Below are 24,518 nucleotides of genomic sequence, written 5' to 3' on the forward strand. Positions count from 1 at the left end.
GGCCTCAGCCTTTCCTGGTTGGAACGAGACTGCATGCCGTAGCTGACCAAAACTTGGAGGTGACAGAGGGAGCAGAACTTGCATTCTTCTCTCCCAAATGCACAGACTGTGACCATTTAAGCTAAAAGACAATCTTCGTTATGTATTAGCTCTATGGGCTTTAAAGACACACAGGTGAGCAGTTCTAATTCCAGCCACAGGGCAGCGATATATAGCTGAGACGTATCACTGTGCACTCGTAAGAGGTACATTGCACTGTGAATTGCTCTAACTCAACCCTTATTTCAGTCTTGTACGGTTTCTGTGAACTAAAATGCCTCAGACTTTCCAAATCAATTAAATCCAATCAGCAAACTACAGTAAGAGACCTATCACCTTGCATTGCCAGGAAATTCACCAGCTCTGTGCTTCCGTTTCCCCATCTGTAAAATGCTGACCTCCTCTGTGAAATGTTTGAGATCAACTGATGATAAAATGCTATATAAGAGCCAGATATTCCTTGTTATTCAGTATTAACAAATCTACTGACATGCTAAAAACTATTGTTCTTCAGAACACATTTTTTAAGACTTATGGATTTTATACAATTGAATAAATTTTTTTTTAATCCAGAAACCTATTTTCCAACGGTATCCACAGTACTACTGAAATGAGTTTCTATCCGGAACAGTATTTTGTTAAATTAATGTCTGGTCTGCCATTTACGCTATACAATTTTTAAAAAAACAACAACCATGACACTGTTTTGATGTGACAAATGGATGTATTCTTGGTGCTATATTTAATATATTTTGTCCATAAGTTATTGCACTTTGTGTTCATTCTCTCTTTTCTAACTGTATTACTTTTAAATCCTACTTTTCTGCAATTTCAATAAACTATTTGTTACATTTTTCTGTTGCATTTAAACAAATGTTTGTTTCCCTGACTCTCAAGCCAGCAGCCAAACATATATATTTGCAATATGAACAGGGCCGGCTCTGGCTTTTTTGCCGCCCCAAGCGAGAAAAAAAAACCCGGCACGGCCGGAGCGGCAAAGCAGGGAGAAAAAATAAAACAAAAAAACCCTACAGGGCGGCTGGAGCCAGGATGCAGGGGGACTCCCTGGGCAGCAGAGTGCACGCCCAGTCTAGTGGGGGGTGAGAGGGAGGGAGCGGGGGGAGAGAGAGAAGAGGGGTGGCCAGGGCTTCAGCGGGGCACTCACCCCGCTGCCCTGACTGCTGCGCTGCCTGCTGGGAGGGCTCCGCGCTGCTCCAGTCAGTGGGGAGAGAAGGACGTGGGCTGCCCTGCCGAGTTTGCTGCAGGGCACTCCCCTCCTTCACCCTCTACAGGGCGGCTGGATTGGGGAACCAAAATAAACACCAAAAAACCTGCTGTGCCACCCTAGGTTTGGGCGGAATGCCACCCCCTAGAATATGCCACCCCAAACACGAGCTTGCTTGACTGGTGCCTGGAGCCTGCCCTGAATATGAAGAATGAACTCCAAAATAAAATGTTTTACAATGTGTCAGTTCTTTTCTCCATGACAAAAGAAATATTGATGAAATCATGTCTACTTGAGTATGAATCAGAGCTGTTTGAAAAAGAGAAAACTTCTTTGTGAAAAATGTTGAAGTTGCCTTTCTTTCAAAATGGACCCATTTAAAAATATATATATATATATATATAATAAACTACTGACCAGGGTGAGATTTTTCACATCCATGAGCGAGCAAGTTAGAGTGCTTTAATTTGCCCATGTAGACAAGGCCACTGATATGCTAGTGTAACTATAACTCGCTTATTCCAAAATAAGAGTGTCTACACAGGAGTTATATCAGTAAATTGGTTTAAACTCACACCTTAGCTTATACTCGGGGAACGATCCTGTGCAAAGAAGTTTTAATTCAACTGTTGTCACACCTGTAAAAGGCACATTGGCATGTCTACACAGGGCTACTAGCATGTGCTAGTTAGCGAACATCACACCTTATATCCTAGTCAACACAAGGCCTTAGCGTAGTGTTTTCAAAAGCACTTGGCATTGGCCTCCTCTTAAACTACTGCCTGGAAACAGCATTTCTTGAAGGTAGACATGGAACTCACTGTTGTGTGAACCAGCCAGTTAGATTTTTTAAGCAGGGCCTGGGTTTATAACTGGGGGTGCTATTTACAGTTGTGATCAAGCCAAACTAAGGAGGCAGTCAATGTTTATGCTGGAAACTTCACCCCTGAGTGGGTCAGCAGGGAATCACTCCCTCTCTTACAGTACTGGCTCACTGCAGCATCCCCCATCAAACATGTGAGGAAGGGGGCCAGGATGAAGGGGTTCCTTCCTGAGTGAATGCTCATGCATGTCCTGGTGTCTCAGTGTGTGCTGGTAACTGGATACAAACTGGGAAAGAGAAAAACAATCTTCAAACAGGGCAGGGGTTAAAGGCCGGGTGGTCAAAAATTGTACATCAAAACTGCCTTTCAACCGACAATTGGGGGTTTCAACTTTATTTTCAAAAAGTGGCTGCTTTGCGCAGAAAATTTTCATTTTTTTTAGTAAAAAAAGTGAAAGTCCATAAAAAACACTATTTTAATTTGGAAATGCTGCTGCCACAGGCCTCCTGGGAGTTGTTTAGTCATGTCAAGTCCCCTTTCTCCTCTATGGGCTGACCTCCTCAACTGGACCACATCTCCCATAATGCACCATGGCTAAGGCCTAGACTCATAGAATATCAGGGTTGGAAGGGACCTCAGGAGGTCATCTAGTCCACTCCCCTGGGTTTAGCAGGCCGATGCTCAAACCACTGAACTATTCCTCCCCCTCAATAATGCATTGCCTCCACTCACTGAGGGGGTGTGGAGAGGGTGGGGCATCATAGGAGGGGGACTGATGGTACATGTGCACCTCACACTCTTCTATGGGAGCAACAGGGTAGATGTGTCCCAGCAAGGGGCTATGGCTTAGAACCCCCCAACCCACACACTCCACCTCGAGCAAGTCCTATTCCTGCTAATAGGGCAGGAGTGATATGCACCCCTTCCCCCCCTACCGTTCATGGGAAAGATGGGATGGGGCAATTGCTGCCACCTCCCTCCAGCCTATTCCCATCCAGTCAGCTGCAGCAATATCAGGCCCCAGCCTATCACAGTTCATGCAGAATGACATGTCCCATCCACTACATAGACAAAGCCTTGGTCACTGTGATGTACTCCAGCACTCACCACCCCTAAGTCCCAGTGACGTCCCACAGTCTAGCCTGTCCCACAGAGTGACAAAAGCTGCCCCAGGGATCACTCACCTCTGCTACTATCAGCCCCAGGAGACAGAGAACCAGGCCACTGAAGCCAAGCCGGACGGAGTTGCCAACACTGAGTCCTTCCCACGCTGCTCCTGCTGCAACTAAGGCCATTGGGAGCATCAGCAATGAAAGGGAGAGAGAGAGATTCTAGCACAGGTGTGAGCAGGAGTCCTGGCTCCCAGCCCCAACCCACTAGACCAAGCTCCCTCATGCCCAAGCTGGAATGGAACCCAGGTGTCCTGACTTGGAGCTGCCCTGTTCTAACCACTAGACTCCACTCCCCTCCCAGAGCTGGGGAGAGAACCCTGGAGTCCTGGCTCCCACTAGATCCCATCCCCTCTTCCAGACCTAGCAAATAGAACCCAGCATCCTGACTCCCAGTTGAGAGCCCTACCCACACATTCATTCCGCATCCCGCAGCCTAAATGCCCTCCTCCCCCACATGTGTTACCATCTGTCACTGTCAGGTTCACGTCTGCAGAGGTCTCTCCATTGGGGCCCTTCACTGTTACCCGGTAGGTGCCGGTGTCTTCATTCCGCAGGCCCTGCAGCACCAGGGAGCCGTTCTGCGGGGTCACGTCTGCCCGCTGCTTGTACTCTCTTGCCACGTCAAGCAAGAGCTGGCAGGGGGGCTCCCACCATCGGTGGGCAGCCCCCTGGCACTGATCCACTATGAACACCAGAATGGGGCGGTTCCGTGAGGCAAAGTCCCACGAGATGTAGAAGTATTCCCAAGCCGGGTCCAGGGAGCAGATGGAGATGGGCAGCAGGGCTGTGGCATTGCAGCTGGCACGGACCTGGGCCACATGGGGGACTATGGAGAGTTTGGATGAGGCACCTGGGTGGGGGAGAAAAAACAGGGAAGGATCCCAGGGTTATAGGGGATTTAAGGCTGGATCAGCTGCCCTGGGAGAGCATGGGGCGTCACACACTGACACAAGGATTAAATCAGCCTGAGAGGCCTCTGTGTGTCCCCACGGCAGCTGTGACAGACGCCCTCTTGGCTGACACCAGGGATTGCACCGGAGCCCTCCTGTGCTAAAGAACCTGGCTCAGAGGATGGACTGTAGCAGACTCATAGCATCTGTGGATGAAATGTGGAATAGGGGGATGACACATAACCCCAACCCAATGGGTTACATCAGTTCCCTGGAGAGGTGAGATTCCTGCCCCGCTCACCCCCCCCCACCCTTTTCCAATGGGCCTCAGCATGCCCGTGAGTGTTCCAGGGGCAACATTGCTGAGGCCACATCTGGAGTATTGCATCCAGTTTTGGGTCCCCCACAACAGAAAGGATGTGAACAAATTGGAGAGGGTCCAGTCGGGGGGTGACGAAAATGATTAAGAGGTTAGGGCACATGATTTATGAGGGGAGGCTGAGGGAACTGGGATTGTTTAGTCTGCAGAAGAGAAGAGTGAGGGGAGATTTGATAGCAGCCTTCAACTACCTGAAGGCGGGTTCCAAAGAGGATGGCTCTCGGCTGTTCTCAGTGGTGGCAAATGATAGAACAAGGAGCAATGATCTCAAGTTGCAGTTGGGGAGGTCTAAGTTGGATATTAGGAAACACTATTTCACTAGGAGGGTGGTGAAGCACTGGGTTCCCTAGGGAGGTGGTGGAATCTCCATCCTTAGAGGTTTTTAAGGTCAGGCTTGACAAAGCCCTGGCTGGGATGATTAAGTTGGGGCTTGGTCCTGCTTTAAGTAGGGGATTGCACTTGATGCCTTCCTGAGGTCTCTTCCAACCCTAATATTCTGTGATTCTATGATTCTATGAGAGACCAGCCTTATGCAGGTTGCCAACTTTCTGACTGCAGGAAATGGAACACCCTTGCCCTGCCCCTTCCCTTAGGCCCCACATCCTGCTCACTCCATTCCCCTCTCCGTTCGTTGCTCGCTCTCCCCCACCCTCACTCATTTTCACCAGGCTGGGGCAGGGGGGTTGGTGGCTGAGGGGGTGGTGAGGGCTCCAGCTGGGGGTGTGGGCTGTGGGGTGAGGCTGGGAATGAGGGATTTGGGGTGCGGGAGGGGGCTCAGGGCTAAGGCAGGGGTTTGGCATGCGGGGGGGGTGAGGGGTCCAGATGGGCGGTGTGGGCCCTCGGGTGGGGCTGGGGATGAGGTATTAGGAGTGAAGGAGGGGGCTCTGCACTGGGGCCCAGGTGTTTGGAGTGTGGGAGGGGGCATAGGGCCTGGGCATTGGGGTGTGGGAGGCGGGAGGGGTGCTGGCTCTGGGAGGGAATTTGGGTGCAGGGAGGTCTCAGGGCTGGGGCAGGGGGTTGGGGTGAGGGGGAGGCGTAGGCAGTGCTTACTTCAGGTGGCTCCTAGGCAGTTCCCAGCTAATGGGAGCTGTGGAGCTGGTGCTGGGGGTGGGGGCAGCATGCAGAGCCCCCTAGTCTCTGCGCTTACGAGCTGGACATGCCAGCCGCTTCCAGGAACTGCCGACCAGACTTAACAGCAGTGCTGACTGGAGCCTGCTCCAAGGCCCCTTTTCGACCAGCCATTGAAAACTGGACATCTGGCAACCCTAGCCCTATGCCTGAGAAGGGAACCCCCTCCATGGCCCATTCAGGCCTCTAGGCTGCCAAGGAGGGGGCTGTAGTGAGATGTGCTGGCCCCTCAAGGACAGTCTTACAGATTTTGGCAAGGCATTCTGGAAGTTGTAGTAACCAGAAGAACTATGAGGCTGAGAGCAAAGCCTTCTGAGAAGTCAGGGGAGGGATATAGAGGATAAAAGAAGCAGCCCACCCTGGGCAGCATCATGCCTTGAGCTGCTGCATGGAGAAGAGCAAGGTCCTGGGGAGAGGCCTGTGGAAACAGGAGGCCTATGGGATGGTTGGCCCATTGAGCAAGGGCAGGGAGTAGCTCTGCAGAAGAAAATCAAGCAGGGCTGTTTGAGAGCGGAGCAGGCCGCATGTGAGCTGAGGGGTAGAGCCTAAGGCAAAGGGATGACATGTTACTCTTCGTGTCTCTAGCTAGTTTGATCTCATTTTGTGCTTTGGCCTTTCTAATTTTGCCCCTACAGACTTGTGTGATTTGTTTATATTCATCCTTTGTAATCTGACCTAGTTTCCACTTTTTGTAGGACTCTTTCTTGCTTTTTAGATAATTGAAGATCTCCTGGTTAAGCCATAGTGGTCTCTTGTCATGCTTCCTATCTTTCCTATGCAGTAGTATAGTTTGCCATTGCGCCCTTAATAATGTCTCTTTGAAAAAACTGCCAACTGTCTTCAGTTGGTTTTCCCCTTAGACTTGCTTCCCATGGGATCTTACCTACCAACTCCGTGAGTTTGCTAAAGTCTGTCTTGTTGAAATCCATCGTCTTTATTGTGCTGTTCTCTCTCCTACCGTTCCTTAGAATCATGAGCTCAACCGTTTCAAGATCCCTTTCACCGAAGCTGTCTTCTACTTTCAAATTCTCAACCAGTTCCTCCCTGTTTGTCAAAATCAAATCTAGAACAGCCTCTGCAATTGTCTCCAATACATTCCAAGAACTTACTGGACAATCTGTGCCCTGTCGTGTTATTTTCCTAACAGATGTCTGGGTAGTTGAAGTCACTCATCACCACCAAGTCCTGTGCTTTGGATGATTTTCTTAGTTATTTTAAAAAAGCCTCATCTACCTCTTCTTCTTGCTTAGGCGGTCTGTAGCAGACCACATGACTAAGTGTTGCTAACTCCTAATACAGGAGCTAGTAAGAGGAGTATGTTATTACAGATATTACTTAGCGGTCATTTTCCTGACCACAACCACCTACTAACAGTATGTCTCACTACATGGGTTGGGGGATGGTTGATTTCACACCTTTGCTGCTGCTGTTGTACTTTGGCTGAAGGTAGTTTTGTGCAAGGCTAGGTTCATGCCACGACATAGATTAAACAGATCATCCTGGCTGTGAAAACAAGATCACTTGATGTCTCATATTTGTAATGAAATTCATTGGAATCCTGTAGAAAATTGCAAGAGAAGTGACAGAATGTCCCCACAATCACAGCACCTCCAGTTTCCCCAGTGGATCTGTTTGTTATGTGTGTAACAAGCAATTTAGATCTGGGGACATGTGTGTCTGTGTGTGTGGGGGGGTCAAACCTCATGCTTCAGGGCATAAACTAGTCATAAACTGGTCCAATATGTGAGTCAGGAAGGAAACTCTTTGCCCCATGTAGAGCACTGCTCAACTGGCCTAGTGCGTTATGGATTGGCACTGACAATGGGATATTATGCTAGATGGAATAGGGGACTACTAGAGAAGGGGCTGGGGTACTGGACTACCTGGACCGTTCGTATTTTCATCTTGTCCCAGAGGTGAGGTTGGAGCACCGCTATTCTAGAACTGTAGAATGAGGGGTGGGACTGGAGATAAAGGGTCAGATTTCAGGACGGAGCAAATATGGTTCAACACCAGGGTCTCAGGAAGGCAAGATGCTGCTACCAGACAGGCACAGACCTCAACAAGTGAGCCTGGCCTCTGTGCATGTGCAGTAAAGATCTCTGTCCTACAACTCTGCCCGCTGCATTGCTTAGTGCTAAGGAGACCAGAATTGTGCAGATTTCCTGCCAGAACACGACCGGAAGAAGAGCTCTTTGTGGCTCGAAAGCTTGTCTCTCTCCTCAACAGAGGTTGGTCAATAAAAGATATGACCTCACCCACCTTGTCTCTAATACCCTGGGACCAACCCGACTACAAAGACTCTGCAGAAGATCGCCTGAGAGGCTAGTTCAGAGAAAAGCAGCAAAAACAATGGATCCTAAACAGTACTGCAATATAAATAATAATGAAGGGGTGCAGATGTCTGGGAAGAGATTAAGAGCTAAATCCATCTTGGATGGATCAGTGGGGTTCCTGTACAACTGCGGTCAAGTCACAGTTGGAGATCAGCAGTGACTCCATAAATGACCTTTCCTAAATCAACTGTGAACTAGTTCTCTCTCTCTCTCTCTCTCACACACACACACACTCCTAAATCAACTGTGAACTAGTTCTCTCTCTCACACACACACACACACACACACACACACATATATACACACACACACACAACACCTGATTTAAGATTTAGAAAGGGCTTTATAAGTCACACAAAGTGGGGTTTAGAGCTCTTTATGTGGGATCTGGTTTTGTTTGTTTTTTCTCCCCCAAACAAAGAACCATTAATGTAAAACCTCAAATAATTGGACAAAGCTTCGTTTTCACTGGGAGCCTGCCCCAAAGCAACCTCCGGAGAGTTACTCCAAGGCAGAAGTGACAGTTAGCTATTAGCTATCTAACCCTGACCGGCAGGCCATGGGAGCTGGGTGTCTAACGACTCTTTAGGGCTTTACAAATCAAACCTTTCAGTTGCTGGAAAACCACAGGGTACAGCACAAGGGTTGGGCCAGGTTCTCAGCTGCTGTGACCTGGTGTATCCCCACTGACTCCCGTAGAGCATCTGAGTTACACTAGCCGGGGATCTGGCCCCATTGATGCCAATGAAGCTGTGCAGATTCATACCAGCTGGAGACCTGGCCAGTAGTGCAAAACCTCACGCTACGAGGAATGCCTGGTTCAAAGTTACTGGGCCACCCTGGGACCTGGCAATCTGTCAGCAGCATGGAAGTGCTGTGGCCCAGTTTTCTTCACTTGCCACGCTGCCGACGGGTCAGTGTTGTGAGGGGAAATTAGATCCTGACTCTCTAAAGCCTGTTTGATAAAAGACAAAAAGAGGTAGGAAGAAGGGAAGGAGGAATAACTGGGGTGAGGGAAGAGACAGATACATTGGAGTGGGGCTATATAACCAACACGTTGGGTGGAAGGAGTCACAGTGGGACTTACAGGTGCCTAAAGTGGCAGTAAGGCAGCTTGCATTCACAGAAAACTGTGACGGTTTATACTATTATGTTCACCCCTTTTACAAGACTATGATACATTTTGTACAAAGTATGCCTTGTGAGATATCATTTGAACAGTCATAATCTACTGAACATCATTATCCTGTTGAAATATATTATATATATAACCACACTATATGTGAAGTTATGAGATTCTACTGTACGATTATTACTGAAATACGCTGTAATTCTGGGTAATACGCACAAACCAATTTTTCAGAGATGAAAAGACACACTGGCCCCATTTATCACTGCTTAAGCTATCATTCTCCAACAGTGGGGGAAGGTGTAAATAAGAAATGTACGTTTCATCACAGGAATGGTTCAGCCCTCACGTCCACAAGAGAAACTGCTTGTTGCCTCCACCCCAGCTGGAGTAATTCTCAAAGAGGGGAGAGTGATATAAGAATGAGAGACAGTGGCCTCCACCTCATCTCTCTCTCCTTCCATCTCTGCTCACAGTGGCAACAATGCTCAAAAGACAAAAAAAAGCATCATTGAACTAAGAGTGCAGTGGTCCTATCTGGGAGGCTTTTCTGCTAGTACAAACTGCTGTAGTATATGGTGAGACAAAGCCTTTTGCTTTCAAATTCAACTAGCTTGGTAAGTTACATGTTAGCTTGCGGTTTTATCTTTTATTTCTTTTGGAACGAAACCTGACTTTTAGACATCATCACTTGTAATTAGGGCTGACGAATAATCGTAGTTAACTCGTGATTAACTCAAAAAATTAATTGCAGTTTTAATCGCACCGTTAAACAATAGAATATCAATTGAAATTTATTAAATATTTTGGATGTTTTTCTACATTTTTCAAATATATTTTATTTCAATTACAACACAGAATGCAAAATGTACAGTGCTCACTTTATATTACAAATATTTGCACTGTAAAAATGATAAAAGATATAGTATTTTTCACTCATTCAAGTACTGTAGTGCAATCTCTTCATCGTGAAAGCACAACTCACAAATGTAGATTTTTTTGTTACATAACTGCACTCAAAAACAAAACAATGTAAAACTTCAGAGCCTACAAGTCCACTCAGTCCTACTTCTTGTTCAGCCAGTCACTAAGACAAACAAGTTTGTTTACATTTACAGGAGATAATGCTGCCTGCTTCTTATTTACAATGTCACTTGAAAGTGAGAACAGACATTTGCATGGCACTGTTGTTGCCGGCGTTGCAAGGTATTTACGTGCCAGATATGCTAAACATTTGTATGCCCCTTCATGCTTCGGCCACCATTCTAGAGGACATGCTTCCATGCTGATGTTAAAAAATAATGTGTTAAAAATTTGTGACTGAACTCCTTGGGGGAGAATTATATGTATCCTGCTCTGTTTTATCCACCTTCTGCCACGTATTTCATATTATAGCAGTCTCGGACAATGACCCAGCACATGTTGTTCGTTTTAAGAAGACTTTCACTGCAGATTTGACAAAATGCAAAGAAGGTACTAATGTGAGATTTCTAAAGATAGCTACATCACTTGACCCAAGGTTTAAGAATCTGAAGTGCCTTCCAAAATCTGAGAGGGATGGGGTGTGGAGCATGCTGTCAGAAGTCTTAAAAGAGGAACGCTCTGATGTGGAAACTACAGAACCCAAACCACCAAAAAAGAAAATCAACCTTCTGCTGGTGGCATCTGACTCAGATAGTGAAAATGAACATGCTTCCATCTGCACTGCTTTGGATCATTATTGAATGCGGCATCAGCATGGACGCATTTCCTCTGGAATTGTGGTTGAAGCATGCTGGAACATATGAATCTTTAGCACATCTGACACATAAATATCTTGCAATGCTGTCAACAACAGTGCCATGCAAAGGCCTGTTCTCACTTTCAGGTGACATTGTAATCAAGAAATGGGCAGTATTGTCTCCTGCACATGTAAAAATATTATATATTTATTATTATTATTTAAACAATCTTGTGTGTCTGAGTGATTGGCTGAACAAGAAATAGGACTGAGTGGACTTGTAGGGTCTAAAATTTCACATTGTTTTATTTTTGAATGCAGGATTTTTTTGGGCATAAGTCTATATTTGTAAGTTCCATCTTCATGAAAAAGAGATTGCACTACAGTACTTGTATTAGGTTCGGGGTTGGCAACCTATGGCACGCGTGCCACCTTTGGCACACGAGCCGATGTTGCCTGGCAAGTGGCTGCCAGCCGGGGTCCCGGCTGCCGGCCCTGCTCAGTATGCATGGCCGGCTGAGTGAAGCGGGGCCAGAGGCTGGGACCCCAGACTGGTGACAGGTGTGCCCCCTGGCTCCCCCCTCACTGTGCTCAGGTTCTGCAGCTCCCAGAAATGTGAACCTCCGCCGCTGCCCCCCCTGCAGTTCCCCTCACCCGCTGCCTCAGCACTCTGCGGGGAAGGGGCTGTGTGCACAGCAGCGCGGAAGCATGTTTTGCCTCCATGCGGAGCCAGCGTCTGACCAGCATGGGCATGGTAAGGGGAATCCGGGTGGGGGACTATCAGGGAGCTGGGGGAGGGTTGGATGAGTTGGGAGTTCTGGGGGGGGGCCCTCAGGGGGCAGGGGAGTCCCGGGGGTCTGTCTGGGGGTGGGGGGTGTGGATAAGGGTTGGGGCAGTCAGGGGACAGGTAGGGGGTAGAGTTCTAGGGGGGCAGTTAGGGGCAGGGGTTCCAGGAGGGGGCAGTCAGGGGACAAGGAGCGGGGTGGGGGGTTCTGACCTGGGCAATAGGGGCGGGAAGTGGGAGGGAATGGATGGGGGCTAGGGCAGGGCTCTCCCCTTTGTTTTGATTGTTGAAAGAGGATAACCCTAGGCAAGGGTGGAACTAGGGGGCCGGCACCTGCACACATCCACTGCAGCCTACAGGCGCCCCCGGGGGACTGCCGAACGCAGCCTAGGCAGGAGGGGTGGTGGGGGCGCAGCTGTTCCCCGCTAGCGGTGCCACCGCTGCCTTTGCAGGGCTGCTGCCCCCCTGCACCACGCTGGCTCCTCCATAGCTGGGGCTCACTGCTGCCGCAAGTGGGATGCTCTGGCTCTCTGGTGCTTCCGGAAGGCGGCTCCTCCCTGCCGAGCTGCTGCAGCAGCCCAAACCCGGCAAAGCCAGTGTGTGGGCTTGGGGTGGGGGCCACCTGCGTTGGGTTGGGAGGGCTCGCAGGGGGGCTGTGCACCCTCCAGGGGAGTTCAGGGGTCAGGGAGAGGGCAACCTGGTCTGGGGAGCAGCCCCTGGGCACGGCTGGCCCCGCGGTCTATAAAGGCTCGTTGAGGATTTGCCCCTCAATGAACCAATGTGCAAGATGGAATTTTTGCCTAGGGCACAAAATATCCTTGCACCGGCCCTGCCCCAGGGGATGTGTGCACCCCAGGTTAAGAACCACTGCACTAAACTGATAAGATCCGCATTTTAATTCAATTTTAAATGAAGTTTCCAAAACATTTACTTTACATACAACAATAGTTTAGACTTATAGAGACTTATTAAAAATGTTAAAATGTATGACTGGCACGCAAAGCCTTAAATTAGAGTGAATAAATGAAGACTCGGCACAGCACTTCTGAAAGGCTGCCAACCCCTGATATAGTCCTTTGGCTAGAGCATTCACCCCTCATTTGAACCCAGGTTCAAAACCCCACTCTGCCTGATATTGCACAAGGATTGCACCTCCCACATGAACATGCTCGGTCATGGGATCTTCTGCTGTGGGTCACTCTCCCTCTCTCCTGTTGAAGCTGCTCCAGTTTGGTTAAATAATTAGAGCTGGGGATTTGAACCAAGATCTCCCAGGTGGCTACCCTAACCACCAGCCTGATGCAAGTAATGTTTAATTATTTAGGCAAAGTGAAACAGCACCAGCAGGGGTAATTGAGACTGCCCCACCCAGAGATCAGGGCATGTAACTGGGATGTAGGAGAGCTAGGTGCCCCTCACTGCTTCTATCAGGCAGAGCTGGGATTTGAACTAGAGTGTCCCACATGTTGGCTCAGGGCTCAAACCACTGAGCTAAGGCATAGAACAAGGGGATCACCTCTGGTGGAGTTATGTGAGCAGGGCTGACCCGGCTTAGGGGCCCAACTGATGGCAATCACTAGTAGGCACCTATGTCCCTTTGAGGAGCAAGGCTTGGACCACACCCCTGTCCTTGGCTGTTCCTACTGGCTGGCTTAGGCAGCTCTCCATCAAGCACGCTGGTTTTGTGGATCCAATACATCCTTCTCCCCACGAATTGTAGAGACAGCCTGAGCGCCCCATGTGGGGGTGTGGATGCCGCGAAGCAGCAGGGAGCCTAGGAGCTAGCAGCAGCATAGTAGTGCCTACGCTCCCCTTTGTAAATATCACTCACCCCTTGGGTTTTCATTCCAGCCGCTGCTCTGGAGTCCGGGATGCTGCCTTGTCCGAACACCTTTGAGGCTCAGGAATGAGCAGGACCAAAACCATGATGATAAATCTTTGGGTCCCAGCAGCTCACAATGGGGATTGTGGTTAGCGCATCCAGCCCCCCATAAGGAAGGCACCCAGGGCTCCCCCAGAAAAGCCGTAAGGGGTGGCAGAAACTGATCATTTCTCTGCATTTAACTCCCCTCCCTGAACGAGCAGGTCCCTTGACTCACCTGCGAAAGCCAAGAGAAGTAGCAATTTAATCATTTCTAGACACTGTGCGAGTCTCAGCTGCAAGCCCTGCTTCTCCCTGGAATGTCAGATACCAATTCCTGTCCGGCAGCCTTGTCCCATGAAGAGCAAGGGGGGTTTTACATGGAGATTGGCTTGGTTCCGTTAGGGGGTGATGGTCTCTGAGCTCTCTTCACCCACTCCTGCACCCCAGTTCCTCACTGAGACACTAACCAGCCCAAAGCGATTGTCAGTCGAGGCCTCAGTGCCAGAGGATGTGGTCTCAGAGCTGGGACGGCCAAAGCCCAGCACAGGGTGTGACCAATGCGAAATGAGCTATTTCAGGACACAGCGAAACTATGTCCCTGTAGTAATCAACGAATCATGTAAGGTTCCAGAAGACAAACAAGAGGTTGGTGGGGCGGGGGATATGGCGCCTTTCCCCTCTCAGGAGCACTGGCTCCAATTCACCCTTAGGATGCGGGGACTGGAGGGTGGGGAAAGGCTATTCGGCCTTTCCGTATATAGGGTGACAGTTCTGATCAGACCCCAGGGCAGAGGGCTGGCTGGCTTATGGGGTTCAGGAATGGGATATGGGGCTTTACCCTATTGGAGTGCTGGCTTCAATCCAGAACCAGAGCAGCAGGCCATCTGGCTCAGGGAGGTGGGGAACAAGGTATGGGGCCTTTTCTTTCTCCCTGGGCCAGGAAGGAAAGGAGTGTGTGAGCAAATTTACCTCTTCTCCCTGCATCCCAACCAAGGAGGATCCTGGCTCGTCTTTGCTTTACACTGGATATCTGTGAGGCTCCTCAAAGTATGTAGGGCTGAATTCTTCTCTCCCACCAGTTTACAGACTCCCTTGGTTTCTCTGGAGTCACTCCTGACTCTCACCAGTGCAAGAGGAGATTCAGACCTTTAGTGTAGAGCATGTGTGAGCTGGAATAGATACAGAATGTATGTACAGGCGTCTTCCTGCAGCTTGGGGGACAGATACTTCTGTATAATCCGCTTCTCTTAAGTGCTGGGTTTTTACTTGGTTTTATGGTCGGATGGTTGAAGACAGAGTTTGCTTGGTTGGGGATAGGGTCTCTGATCTGCCCTTCAGGAATGTGGTGCATTGAAACTGGCAAAAGGGGGACACACAGGGGTTGCAGCTCCACTAAGATTTGGCCCATAGATGGAGATGGATTGGGTGTCTGGGCCAGACTAGAGTGAGGCTGTGACCCAGTGCACCGAGTCACTATGCCGCTTGGTTTGGGGGTCTGCTTAAATGGGGGATCTGGGGCAAACTGCTCCTCAACCCTAGGGACAGAGGATTCTGAGAGTCAAAGAGGGACAGTCCCACAAAACCTAGGACTCTGCGAGTTCTGAGTGGAATAAAGTTGTGTTACATTGCAACTTTCCAGCAAAAGTATCAGAGGGGTAGCCGTGTTAGTCTGGATCTGTAAAAGCAGCAAAGAGTCCTGTGGCACCTTATAGACTAACAGACGTTTTGGAGCATGAGCTTCCGTGGGTGAATACCCACTTCGTCAAATGCATGTAGTGGAAATTTCCAGGGCAGGTATATATATGCAGGCAAGCTAGAGATAATGAGGTAGTTCAATCAGGGAGGATGAGGCCCTGTTCTAGCAGTTGAGGTGTGAAAACCAAGGGAGGAGAAACTGGTTCTGTAATTGGCAAGCCATTCACAGTCTTTGTTTAACCCTGAGCTGATGGTGTCAAATTTGCAGATGAACTGAAGCTCAGCAGTTTCTCTTTGAAGTCTGGTCCTGAAGTTTTTTTGCTGCAGGATGGCCACTTTAAGGTCTGCTATAGTGTGGCCAGGGAGGCTGAAATGTTCTCCTACAGATTTTTGTATATTGCCATTACTAATATCTGATTTGTGTCCGTTTATCCTTTTCCGTAGTGACTGTCCAGTTTGGCCGATGTGCATGGCAGAGGGGCATTGCTGGCATATGATGGCGTTGCACTCACAGGATTGCAGGGGTTGCCAGACCCAGGGTCCCTCTACCCACTCTCCTGTCTGTGACGCTGGCCAGCACCAGAGGAAGGAGCAAGACACCCCACAGTTCTAGGATAACCTGTCCCCAGGGGAAGGTCCCTCCTGACCCCACTCCACCACCTCCTCCCTCCTTGGTCCTTCATCTTCTCCCCCTTGGGCCTACAGGGTTTGTTCATGCAGCCCCCAGTGTCTGGATTGGCCTCTCTCTCCTGGAGCTCAAAGGAGCCTTTCAATCCACCTTCAGATCCCTCTTCAAACCCCACTTCACAGGGCCAGCTCCCATCACCACCTTTTGCTCTGCTGCTACTGGCTCCTCCCCCGGGGCCCAACCTCAGTCTTGGGTTTCATGACCTGCCCTTTCATGCTACACAACACTGGTTTGGCATCTTCCTGTCATTACCCTTTGCCCATCCCCACCCCCATCCCCTGCAGCCCTGCCCATCTCAGCAGTGGGTGAGGCTGGTCTTTGGGACACAGGCAGAGCCCAGGGAATGGGAGGCGAGAGCAGCAAATGGCAGCACCCAGCATGGACTGGAAGCACCGATCTGAGCTAGCCCGCAGGATCAGAGGATGCTGATGGTGTGAACAACCAGCCAGGTGCTAAGCGATTTCTTGACCAAAGGCAATTTCCTGTGAGAGACCGCGGGTCAGGATCATGCTCATGTGTTTGCTGAAGTGACTACAAAAATTTCCAGCGAGCTCTGTGGCTGGCTGCAATTCTTCCTACTACCGGCACTAATTCCGAAAACCTCTCTATTGACCTGCCGGATTGTAGCAGCACGAGCTGGTCAAAAAACACACAGTGTGATACGCAGCTATTCCAGCAGGTCACTGATATATATAAACACAGAGGGAAAATCCCCACCCCACAACACAACCTTAACTCTGCCCTCTTTGAGCCCTGCCCCAGCCTGCCACTAACACACATACCAGCACTCTGCCCTCACACGTGCTACAGGACACGATGAGCACAAAGCCCGTGAGTGCGGAAGGGCAGAGAACTTTGGGGATCATGGTGGATGATCAGCTGAACACGAGCTCCCAGGGCGACACTGTGGACAAAAGGGCTAATGTGATCCTGGGGTGTATAAATGGGAATCTCGAGTAGGAGCTGGGAGGTTATTTTACCTCTGGCTTTGGCCCTGGTGTGACTCCTGCCGGGATCCTGCGTCCAGTTCTGGTGCCCACAATCCAGGATGTTTCAAGGATTGGAAAACGCAGGCGGGCACGTATGATAAGCACCAGCAGGGACTGAACCAGGCAGTTTCAGAGCGAAAAGCATTGAGCCTCTCTACAGTGTGAACCAGAGAGCCAGGGGCTGTATGGGGGGCTGTAACAGACCCACGTCCTCTGCAGATCAAGCACAACTGGGGACACCAAACATGCCGTGGCCAGTGATTTATACAGATCCATACATCCCCTCCCACTCTGCCCCTCAATGCTCGGGGGCGGGGGAAGAGGTTTCTTAGTTTCCCAGAATGCACCGCTTCTGGGGGCTGAGCTGAGACGAGCGGGATCAGTACCCAGAGGACATTGCAGTGGAAACGATTTAGGAGGTCACTAGTGTGGACGCAGGGCGAACTTGCATCAGTTTGAAACCTGGTTCAGCATAGCTAGCTGAGGGGTTTTTGTATTCAAAGCCATTCTGTCCAACCCATGCAGGTCTCCAGCACAGTCCAGGGAGATTGGAGGAGAGAGATGTAGCTCAGACCACACATGCACTTGGTACCTGCATTTCCTGTGTGGTTTCCCTTGAAGAACGGTCAGTGTTGGTGGGAGCCCTGAGATGCACAGACCGAGTCTGAAGGCAGTTAGTGGGGGGCCTCCTTTCCCCCCTCTGAGCACCTGCTGGGAAATCAAACCAGGGGCGCACTTGGCCAATGGAGGATGAAGAGGGCTACACGGTATTAAACCTCCGGCCGAAGCAGAGACAACCAGGCCACCCCCTGGGAGCTGGGCCCCAAGGTAGGTGACTGAGCATCCTCCCGGGGCGTCCACTTTCGCAACGCAGCAATTACAGGGTACAGCTGGGGCTTCACGGAGACCCAAGGGAGCAGAAATTTACTGGGAGTTGGGTGCCCAACGCCACTGGACGGCTCTGACAGTCCCAGCCTGGGCCTTTGATCAAATGGTCCTATCTGGCCTTAAAACCTATGGACCAGCCCTGGTGTGTTGCTGTCACCTGCATCTCTGCAGAGCCAGGGCAGGTGTGCGGTTTAAGTCACCTCTTCTCTTCCCGGGTTGTTAAAAGGGGACAGGTGGGGGGATCCTGCTTAGATCCTGGGCAGGGACCCAGCAGCCCCTGCCAAGCAGAAGATGCAAACACCCGCGCTAGAGCAATGACCTGGTGGGGAAAGGTTTTCTACCCATGAAGTCGGAGCCAGAGATGTCCACGTGGTGGCACCGGAGCCCCAGAGATGGGAGCGACCGCCTCTGAAAAAGGCTTGTCTAAAGAGATCCCCCTGCCAGGCCAGGCCAGGGGCTCAGCAGAGAGACCCCAGGCAGTGCCAGGGGTTAGTGACTCAGCTGTAACCAGAGACAGAAGGGAAGTTTGGACACTGTCTCCTCTATAAATAGTTAACGACCCAAGCACTGAGCCAGAGAAGCTGGGGGGGCAGCGAACATGAGTAGGACAGAGGTGGGGGGATGGGACACATGGAGCCGGGGGTGGGGGTGGACAGGGAGGCTGGGAACACCCCTGCCAGAGCAATGATGGGAGCCATCAAAGCCGCGTCTCGGCGTCTCCATGTGGCAGGAATCCCAGATTCACAACGAGACCGAGAACCTGGAAGAGACGGAGCCGCGAGTGCATCTGGGGCTGCTGCAGAAGTCGGGGGACTGGAGCCCAAAGCTACAGCCTGGAGCACGTGGTTAAATGGCTCCTGTTATTAAAGGACAAATCGGGCCATTGTTTTCCCCGTCGCTCCTGCTCTGACTCTCCTGGGGCCCCTAACCCGAGTGTGCCCAGGCAAGTGGGGCTCAGCTGAGAAAGTGTCTGACTCCCCCTGCAGTCTCTGCCCCCGGCCTGGGGACCAGACTCTGCCAGGGACTCGGCCCACAAGCCCACCAGCCTGCCTTAGTCTACCCTCCCTGCTGCTCCGCCCTCTGGTTCCATCTTCCCTGCCCAACCCGCCCTGCTGCTCTGCCCTCTGGCTCCATCTTCCCTGCCCAACCCGCCCTGCTGCTCTGCCCTCTGGCTCCATCTTTCCGGCCCAGCCCCTTGGTCAAGAACCTCCTGCTCCCTGCAGCCCCTGCTACAGCTTCCTCTCCCTCTTCCCCTGTGAGACCAGGAGAGGACGTTAATGAGGCTCAGGTGGACTGGATTGAAGAGCCCATTGTTAAATATTTGTTCCCCATGTAGGTACTGACAGAGGGCTTGGCTACACTGGAGAGTTGCAGCGCTGGTGGTGGGTTTACAGCGCTGCAACTTACTCACCGTCCACACTTGCAAGGCACATACAGCCCTGCATCTCCCTGGCTGCAGCGCTGGCTGTACTCCTGCTCTGCCTGGGGTATAACGATTGCAGCGCTGGTGATGCAGTGCTGCTCCGCCTGTGTGGCCACCAAAAGCGCTGTAATTGGCCTCCAGAGGTATTCGGAGGTATCCCAGAATGCCTGTTCAGCCACTTCCAACAGCGCTGCAAATGTGGCCACACTGCAGCGCTGGTAGCAGTCAGTGTGGCCACACTGCAGCGCTTTCCCTACACAGCTGTACGAAGACAGCTGTAACTCCCAGCGCTGTACAGCTGTAAGTGTAGCCATACCCAGACTGTGATCAACTCTCTCCTTCACCTTCTCTTTGTTAAGCTAAGTAGTTTGAGCTCCCAGAGTCTATCACTAGATGGCAGGTTTTCAAATCCTTTAATCCTTCTAGTGGCTCTTCTCTGAGCCCTCTGCAATTTATCAACATCCTTCTGGCACCAGGATAGAATCCCAGCCACGGTCGCAGCAGGGTGAAATCCAGAGGTAAAATAACCTCCTGGCTCCTACTCGAGATCCCGTTTATACATCCCCGGGGCACATTAGCTCATCTGCTCACAGCATCGCATTGGGAGCTCATGTCCAGCTCATCAACTGCCACCATTAACTGTTGCTGCTTCCCAGGATAAAGTCCGCCATCCTGTCAGTCTTTATTCAAGAGTGTCTGAGCCCCTGTCGTTTTTTCAGTGTGGACACAGTGCAAGTCACAGACCAGAGTCAGAAGGTGTGTGTGGTGCAGTATGGACCGGCTAGCATGGCTGTAAGACCTGGAGCCAGCAGTTGTCAGCCCAGGTTCACGCTGCAATCACAGACTTGGAAACACTATGTCCACAAGGCCGGGACCCACAGACCAGATCCGGGTTTATAATACAGTGTGAATGCTCCAGTCCGGATCCCACAGACCCAGGTTTACAATGCAGTGTAGACAAACCCCCAGAGGCTCAGTTGTGATTAAGGAGTCCCTCTGGCTCCGCTTGGGTCCCAGTAGGCTTCCCTTCATTCCTGAGCTCTGTTCCTGCTGTCACCAATCATGGACTGGCTAGGCAGGCAGGGTTCGAATCAACCCCCCTGTCCCCTGGCTTTAGCTGTGTCAGAGCAGGCCTCCATCTCCGTTCCTGTGTCCGTGCCCAGATTCCTCCCCGGCAGCCCAGTCCCCGTCACCCTGCCACCTGCCAATCCATGACCAGCTGTCTTGTCCCAGATGAGGCACCGTCCCAGAAATAGCCCCCGGCGCCCTGCCTCACACCCGGCCTTTGTTTGTGGCCTGCTCGAATCTTGGGCTTTCCTGGTCCCTGGAAGCAGCAGCCCCCACCCAGGTGAGTGAGCATCCTGCTCGGCTTTAAATTTCCCAGCCCAACTGGGACCCCAGTCACCCTGGGCAGTTTGCTGACAGTGGAAAGAGTCAGAGCCTATTTTCCCAGCCCTTTGAGCACTGCCAGCGTCTAGCCCAGACCCTGGCCCAGAGAGACCTGTCAGCGGCCGCAGGCTCGTGGGGCTGATCAACTGCAGTGCAGACGCTCCGGCTCACTCTGGATCCCGGGCTCTGAGCCCCTCCCCCTGCTGCGCCCCAGCAGCCACCCGGCAATTCTGTAATTTCGCAGCCCTAGCCAGAGTCATCAGCCATGGCCCAGCCCCTGGGGTTTGACTGCAGCGGAGACATCCTCGTAATCTCTGCGTGACCATGGCTGGTTTCTTGGCATCAGAGCTGGCCTGGAGAACGCGACCCTGCTTCACATGCCAGCAGAGACAGGCTAGGGGCCCAGAGTTGGAAATCTCTCTGGGAACAAATCCTTCCAGCCTTCCCATGGGCTATGAATGATGCACCTTGTCTAGCCATCCCGTGCACCTGCATTGGGGTGCAAATGGGATTTGAACGGGGCTCCAGCCCTTGGTCTCTCGTAACTTGCCGGGGAAGGGGATGCCCATCTGGTACTGTCTAATCAGTGACCGATCCCCTCCCATTGAAATTCAGCCCTGCTGCGCCTCTCTTTCCTGTTTAGGGTGACCAGATGTCCCAATTTTATAGGGATAGTCCTGATATTTGGGGTTTTGTCTTATATAGGTGCCTATTACCCCCCACCCCATCCCAATTTTTCACATTTGCTGTCTGGTCACCCTATTCCCGTTCCATCCCCGCCCTGACTTGGTAGCAGTGGAGAGCTCTTTGCTGAGCAATCGTCATGGTGTTCACTCACTGCCAATTCTGGTCTCTCTAGCAACCCAGGAGCACTTTCCCCAACAGGCCCATGGGACAGAGTTTGCAGCCAGAGCCGTCCGGGGAGAGGAGCGGTAAGAGATGCGTCATTAACGAATCTGACCATTCTGTGCCCTGGTTGTGCACGGAGCCTTCACGACATCAGCCAATAATAACAGCCCATGTCCTAGGGTCTCTCTTCAGTGTAATGCAACATTTTCTTGGCACCTTCCCCCCTGAATCCATCAGACTTACCCAGAATCCATCAACTGCTGACACCCTCAGCTGCCACTTGCTATTATATTTGTATTAGAGAAACAGCTAAGTGACCCAACTGAGATCAGGATCCCATTGTGCCAGGCGCTGCACAGACACACAGAGGAGACTGGCCCCACCCCAGCTGAGATCAGGGTCCTGTTGTTCCGGGTGCTGCACAGACACACAGGGAGAGACAGTCCCTGCCCCAGCTGAGATCAGGGCCCCGTTGTGCTGGGTGCTGCACAGACACACAGTGAGAGAGTCACTGCCCCAAGGAGTTTACCATCTAACTAGACAAGGGTAGGTCTGTTTTCCCCGTTTTACAGCTGGGTTACTGAGGCCTAGGGAGATGAAGGTTCAGATATGGAGCTGGGTGGGAAAATGGCAAGACAATCTGAGTTCACAGGTCAATGTTAGAGCACTTGGAGTCACTGACCTTTAATCACAAAGTGACACTCAACCATCATCATAGCAGAACTGGGCCCCATCTAGCCCCCACCCACACACACACACACACCCCTCATCCATTCCTCCCCCAGCCTGCAGCAGGTCTGGTGGCCCCAGCAGCAGGTACTCCCCAGCCTTTCTAGCTGAGGTCTCTGGGGCTTGTGGGCCCATACTGACATGGTCTACCTTTACTTTGGAGGTGGAAGGAAGCCGGCTGAGACGGCCAAGGAGGGGTCTGAGCTGGAACACGGCCTGTGTGTTATTGTGGACAGCTTCTACAGATACGCCAAGGGACCGCCTGGAGCAAAGGCACTGGACCAGGAGGCTTTCCAGAACCTGCTCAGCAACGAGTTGAGCCATCAGCTCACGGTGAGACCCGGCAACTGGCACCCCAAGGCAACCAGAGTCATCAACCACTGACTGCTAGCAAAGAGGATCTGCTGATACCTCTTAGCCCTTCCCTCCAGCCTCCTGCTATCCCAGTTCTGGGCCTCGCCCCGGCTCTGCCTGTGTCTCTCAATCCCAATTTGCAGCCCCTGCTAACCCAGCCCTGGCTCCCTCACCTCCAGAACTCCCCTGGAGCTCATCGTTCCTGACCCACAGCCCCCTGCTAACCCAACCCTGGCTCCCCCACCCCCAGAACTCCTCCAGAGCCCATCAATCCCAACCCACAGCCCCCTGCTAACCCAGAACTTGGCTCCCCTCCCCACAGTTCTGCCAGTGCCACTAAATCCTGACCCACTGATCCCTGCTATGCCATCTCTGGCTCCCCACAGCCCTCACAGCTCTGCCAATGGGCTTCGAGCTTGTATCTTACCTCTCCTTTATACACACGTCTGTGTGTGGGGGGGGAGCCCTGCTAGGCCAATCCCCTCCAGCAGGGGATGGTATTGCATCCATCCCAGCAGTAGAGCCTGTTACTGATCTACATGTCAGACCCTGCCCCGAGCGCTGACTCTCTGTTTCTTTGGTGTGTTTTAGAACACAGAGGTCGAGGCAGCCGTGATGCGCACCTTTGAGAAGTTAGATGCCAACAAAGATCAGAAAATCTCCTTCGACGAGTACTGGCAACTCATCGCCTGGATTTGCCAAGTGATCCGGCGCCGTGATTATAATGAGTAGTGACTGGGGGGTTGCATCTGGTGGGGAAACTGAGGCATGCGCCGCATCGGGAAAGGCCTCCAAATCCTTTGCCTTAAAGACTCAAAGCAAACCTGCACCTCCCTCTCCCTTGGAAACCCAGTGACCTTAATCTGCCTGCTGGGATCTCCCCACCCCCACCCTGCACATCTCATGCGGCCCCCGCCCCTCCTCACCAGGATCCCATCCTGATCACCCCTCGGCCTTTTCTCTCCATGCTGCCCATCTCTCCCCAGTGCTGCCCAACTCCCCCACTGCTGGGATTCACCCTGTACACCCCGAATCCATCCTGGCCTATGCTCCCCATGTCACCCTCCTCCCCTGCTGCCAGGATCCCTCACCATTCCATGCCCCCCCTCCAGCCCTGGCATGGGACGCCCACCCCACCCATCTCTCCAGCTGCTGGGCTCCCCCGCCGATCCCTGCCCTGTTGCTGGGATCTCTCCCCCACCCCCTACGGCCTGCCCTCCCAGCGCCACCCTGCTATCACTTGGTAACATGGCTTGAATAAAGAGTCTGCTCTGCGCTCCGGTGCTTCTCTGTTCTTACTGCAGCCTGGATTGGACTGGTCGGTTCCGAAGCGTGGACACGACGTACAGCGCACAGCCAGCAGAGGGCAGTGGGGTGCTCCCAGGCTTGGCACATCATTGTCACACTGCAGGAGGGACTCAGACAGGCCAAGATCTGGGACTTTCTCAGCCGCCCTGGCATCCCTCTGTCCTACGCCCTGGCATCCTCCCCTGCTCCGCCCTGGCATCCCCCCGTCCTCCTCCTCTGCTCTGCCCTGGCATCCCCCCGTCCTCCGCCCCAGCATCCTCCTCTGCTCTGCCCTGGCATCCTCCTCTGCTCTGCCCTGGCATCCTCCTCTGCTCTGACCTGGCATCCCCCCGTCCTCCTCCTCTGCTCTGCCCTGGCATCCCCCCGTCCTCTGCCCCGGCATCCTCCTCTGCTCTGCCCTGGCATCCCCCTGTCCTCCTCCTCTGCTCTGCCCTGGCATCCCCCTGTCCTCCGCCCTGGCATCCTCCCCTGCTCCTCCCTGGCATCCCCCCGTCCTCCGCCCCGGCATCCTCCCCTGCTCCTCCCTGGCATCCCCCCGTCCTCCTCCTCTGCTCTGCCCTGGCATCCCACTGTCCTCCACTCCGGCATCCTCCTCTGCTCTGCCCTGGCATCCCTCCGTCCTCTGCCCCGGTATCCTACCCTGCTCCACCCTGGCAACCTCCTCTGCTCTGCCCTGGCATCCCCCCATCCTCCGCCCCATCATCCTCCTCTGCTCC

General features: G+C 52.1%; 2 protein-coding genes across 2 annotated transcripts; one reads left to right on the plus strand and one right to left on the minus strand.

Moving 5' to 3' along the window:
* Positions 1 to 1,826: 1,826 nt before the first annotated feature.
* LOC127032327 (uncharacterized) lies at positions 1,827 to 13,954 on the minus strand. The gene is made up of 4 exons (XM_050919538.1): positions 13,726 to 13,954; positions 3,724 to 4,110; positions 3,273 to 3,373; positions 1,827 to 2,374 (listed from the first exon to the last, which is right to left on the minus strand). Exons 1-4 carry the CDS (start codon positions 13,757 to 13,759, stop codon positions 2,243 to 2,245), a joined length of 654 nt encoding a protein of 217 aa, XP_050775495.1. The 5' UTR covers positions 13,760 to 13,954; the 3' UTR covers positions 1,827 to 2,242.
* A 6,471-nt stretch (positions 13,955 to 20,425) lies between these two features.
* LOC127032355 (protein S100-A16-like) lies at positions 20,426 to 23,764 on the plus strand. The gene is made up of 4 exons (XM_050919568.1): positions 20,426 to 20,521; positions 21,422 to 21,494; positions 22,304 to 22,473; positions 23,086 to 23,764. The coding sequence occupies exons 2-4, from the start codon at positions 21,452 to 21,454 to the stop codon at positions 23,224 to 23,226; spliced, it is 354 nt and encodes a 117-aa protein (XP_050775525.1). The 5' UTR covers positions 20,426 to 20,521; positions 21,422 to 21,451; the 3' UTR covers positions 23,227 to 23,764.
* The last annotated feature ends 754 nt before the right edge of the window (positions 23,765 to 24,518 follow it).

Source organism: Gopherus flavomarginatus, chromosome 12, assembly GCF_025201925.1.
Source record: "Gopherus flavomarginatus isolate rGopFla2 chromosome 12, rGopFla2.mat.asm, whole genome shotgun sequence".
Taxonomy (NCBI): Eukaryota; Metazoa; Chordata; order Testudines; family Testudinidae; genus Gopherus; species Gopherus flavomarginatus.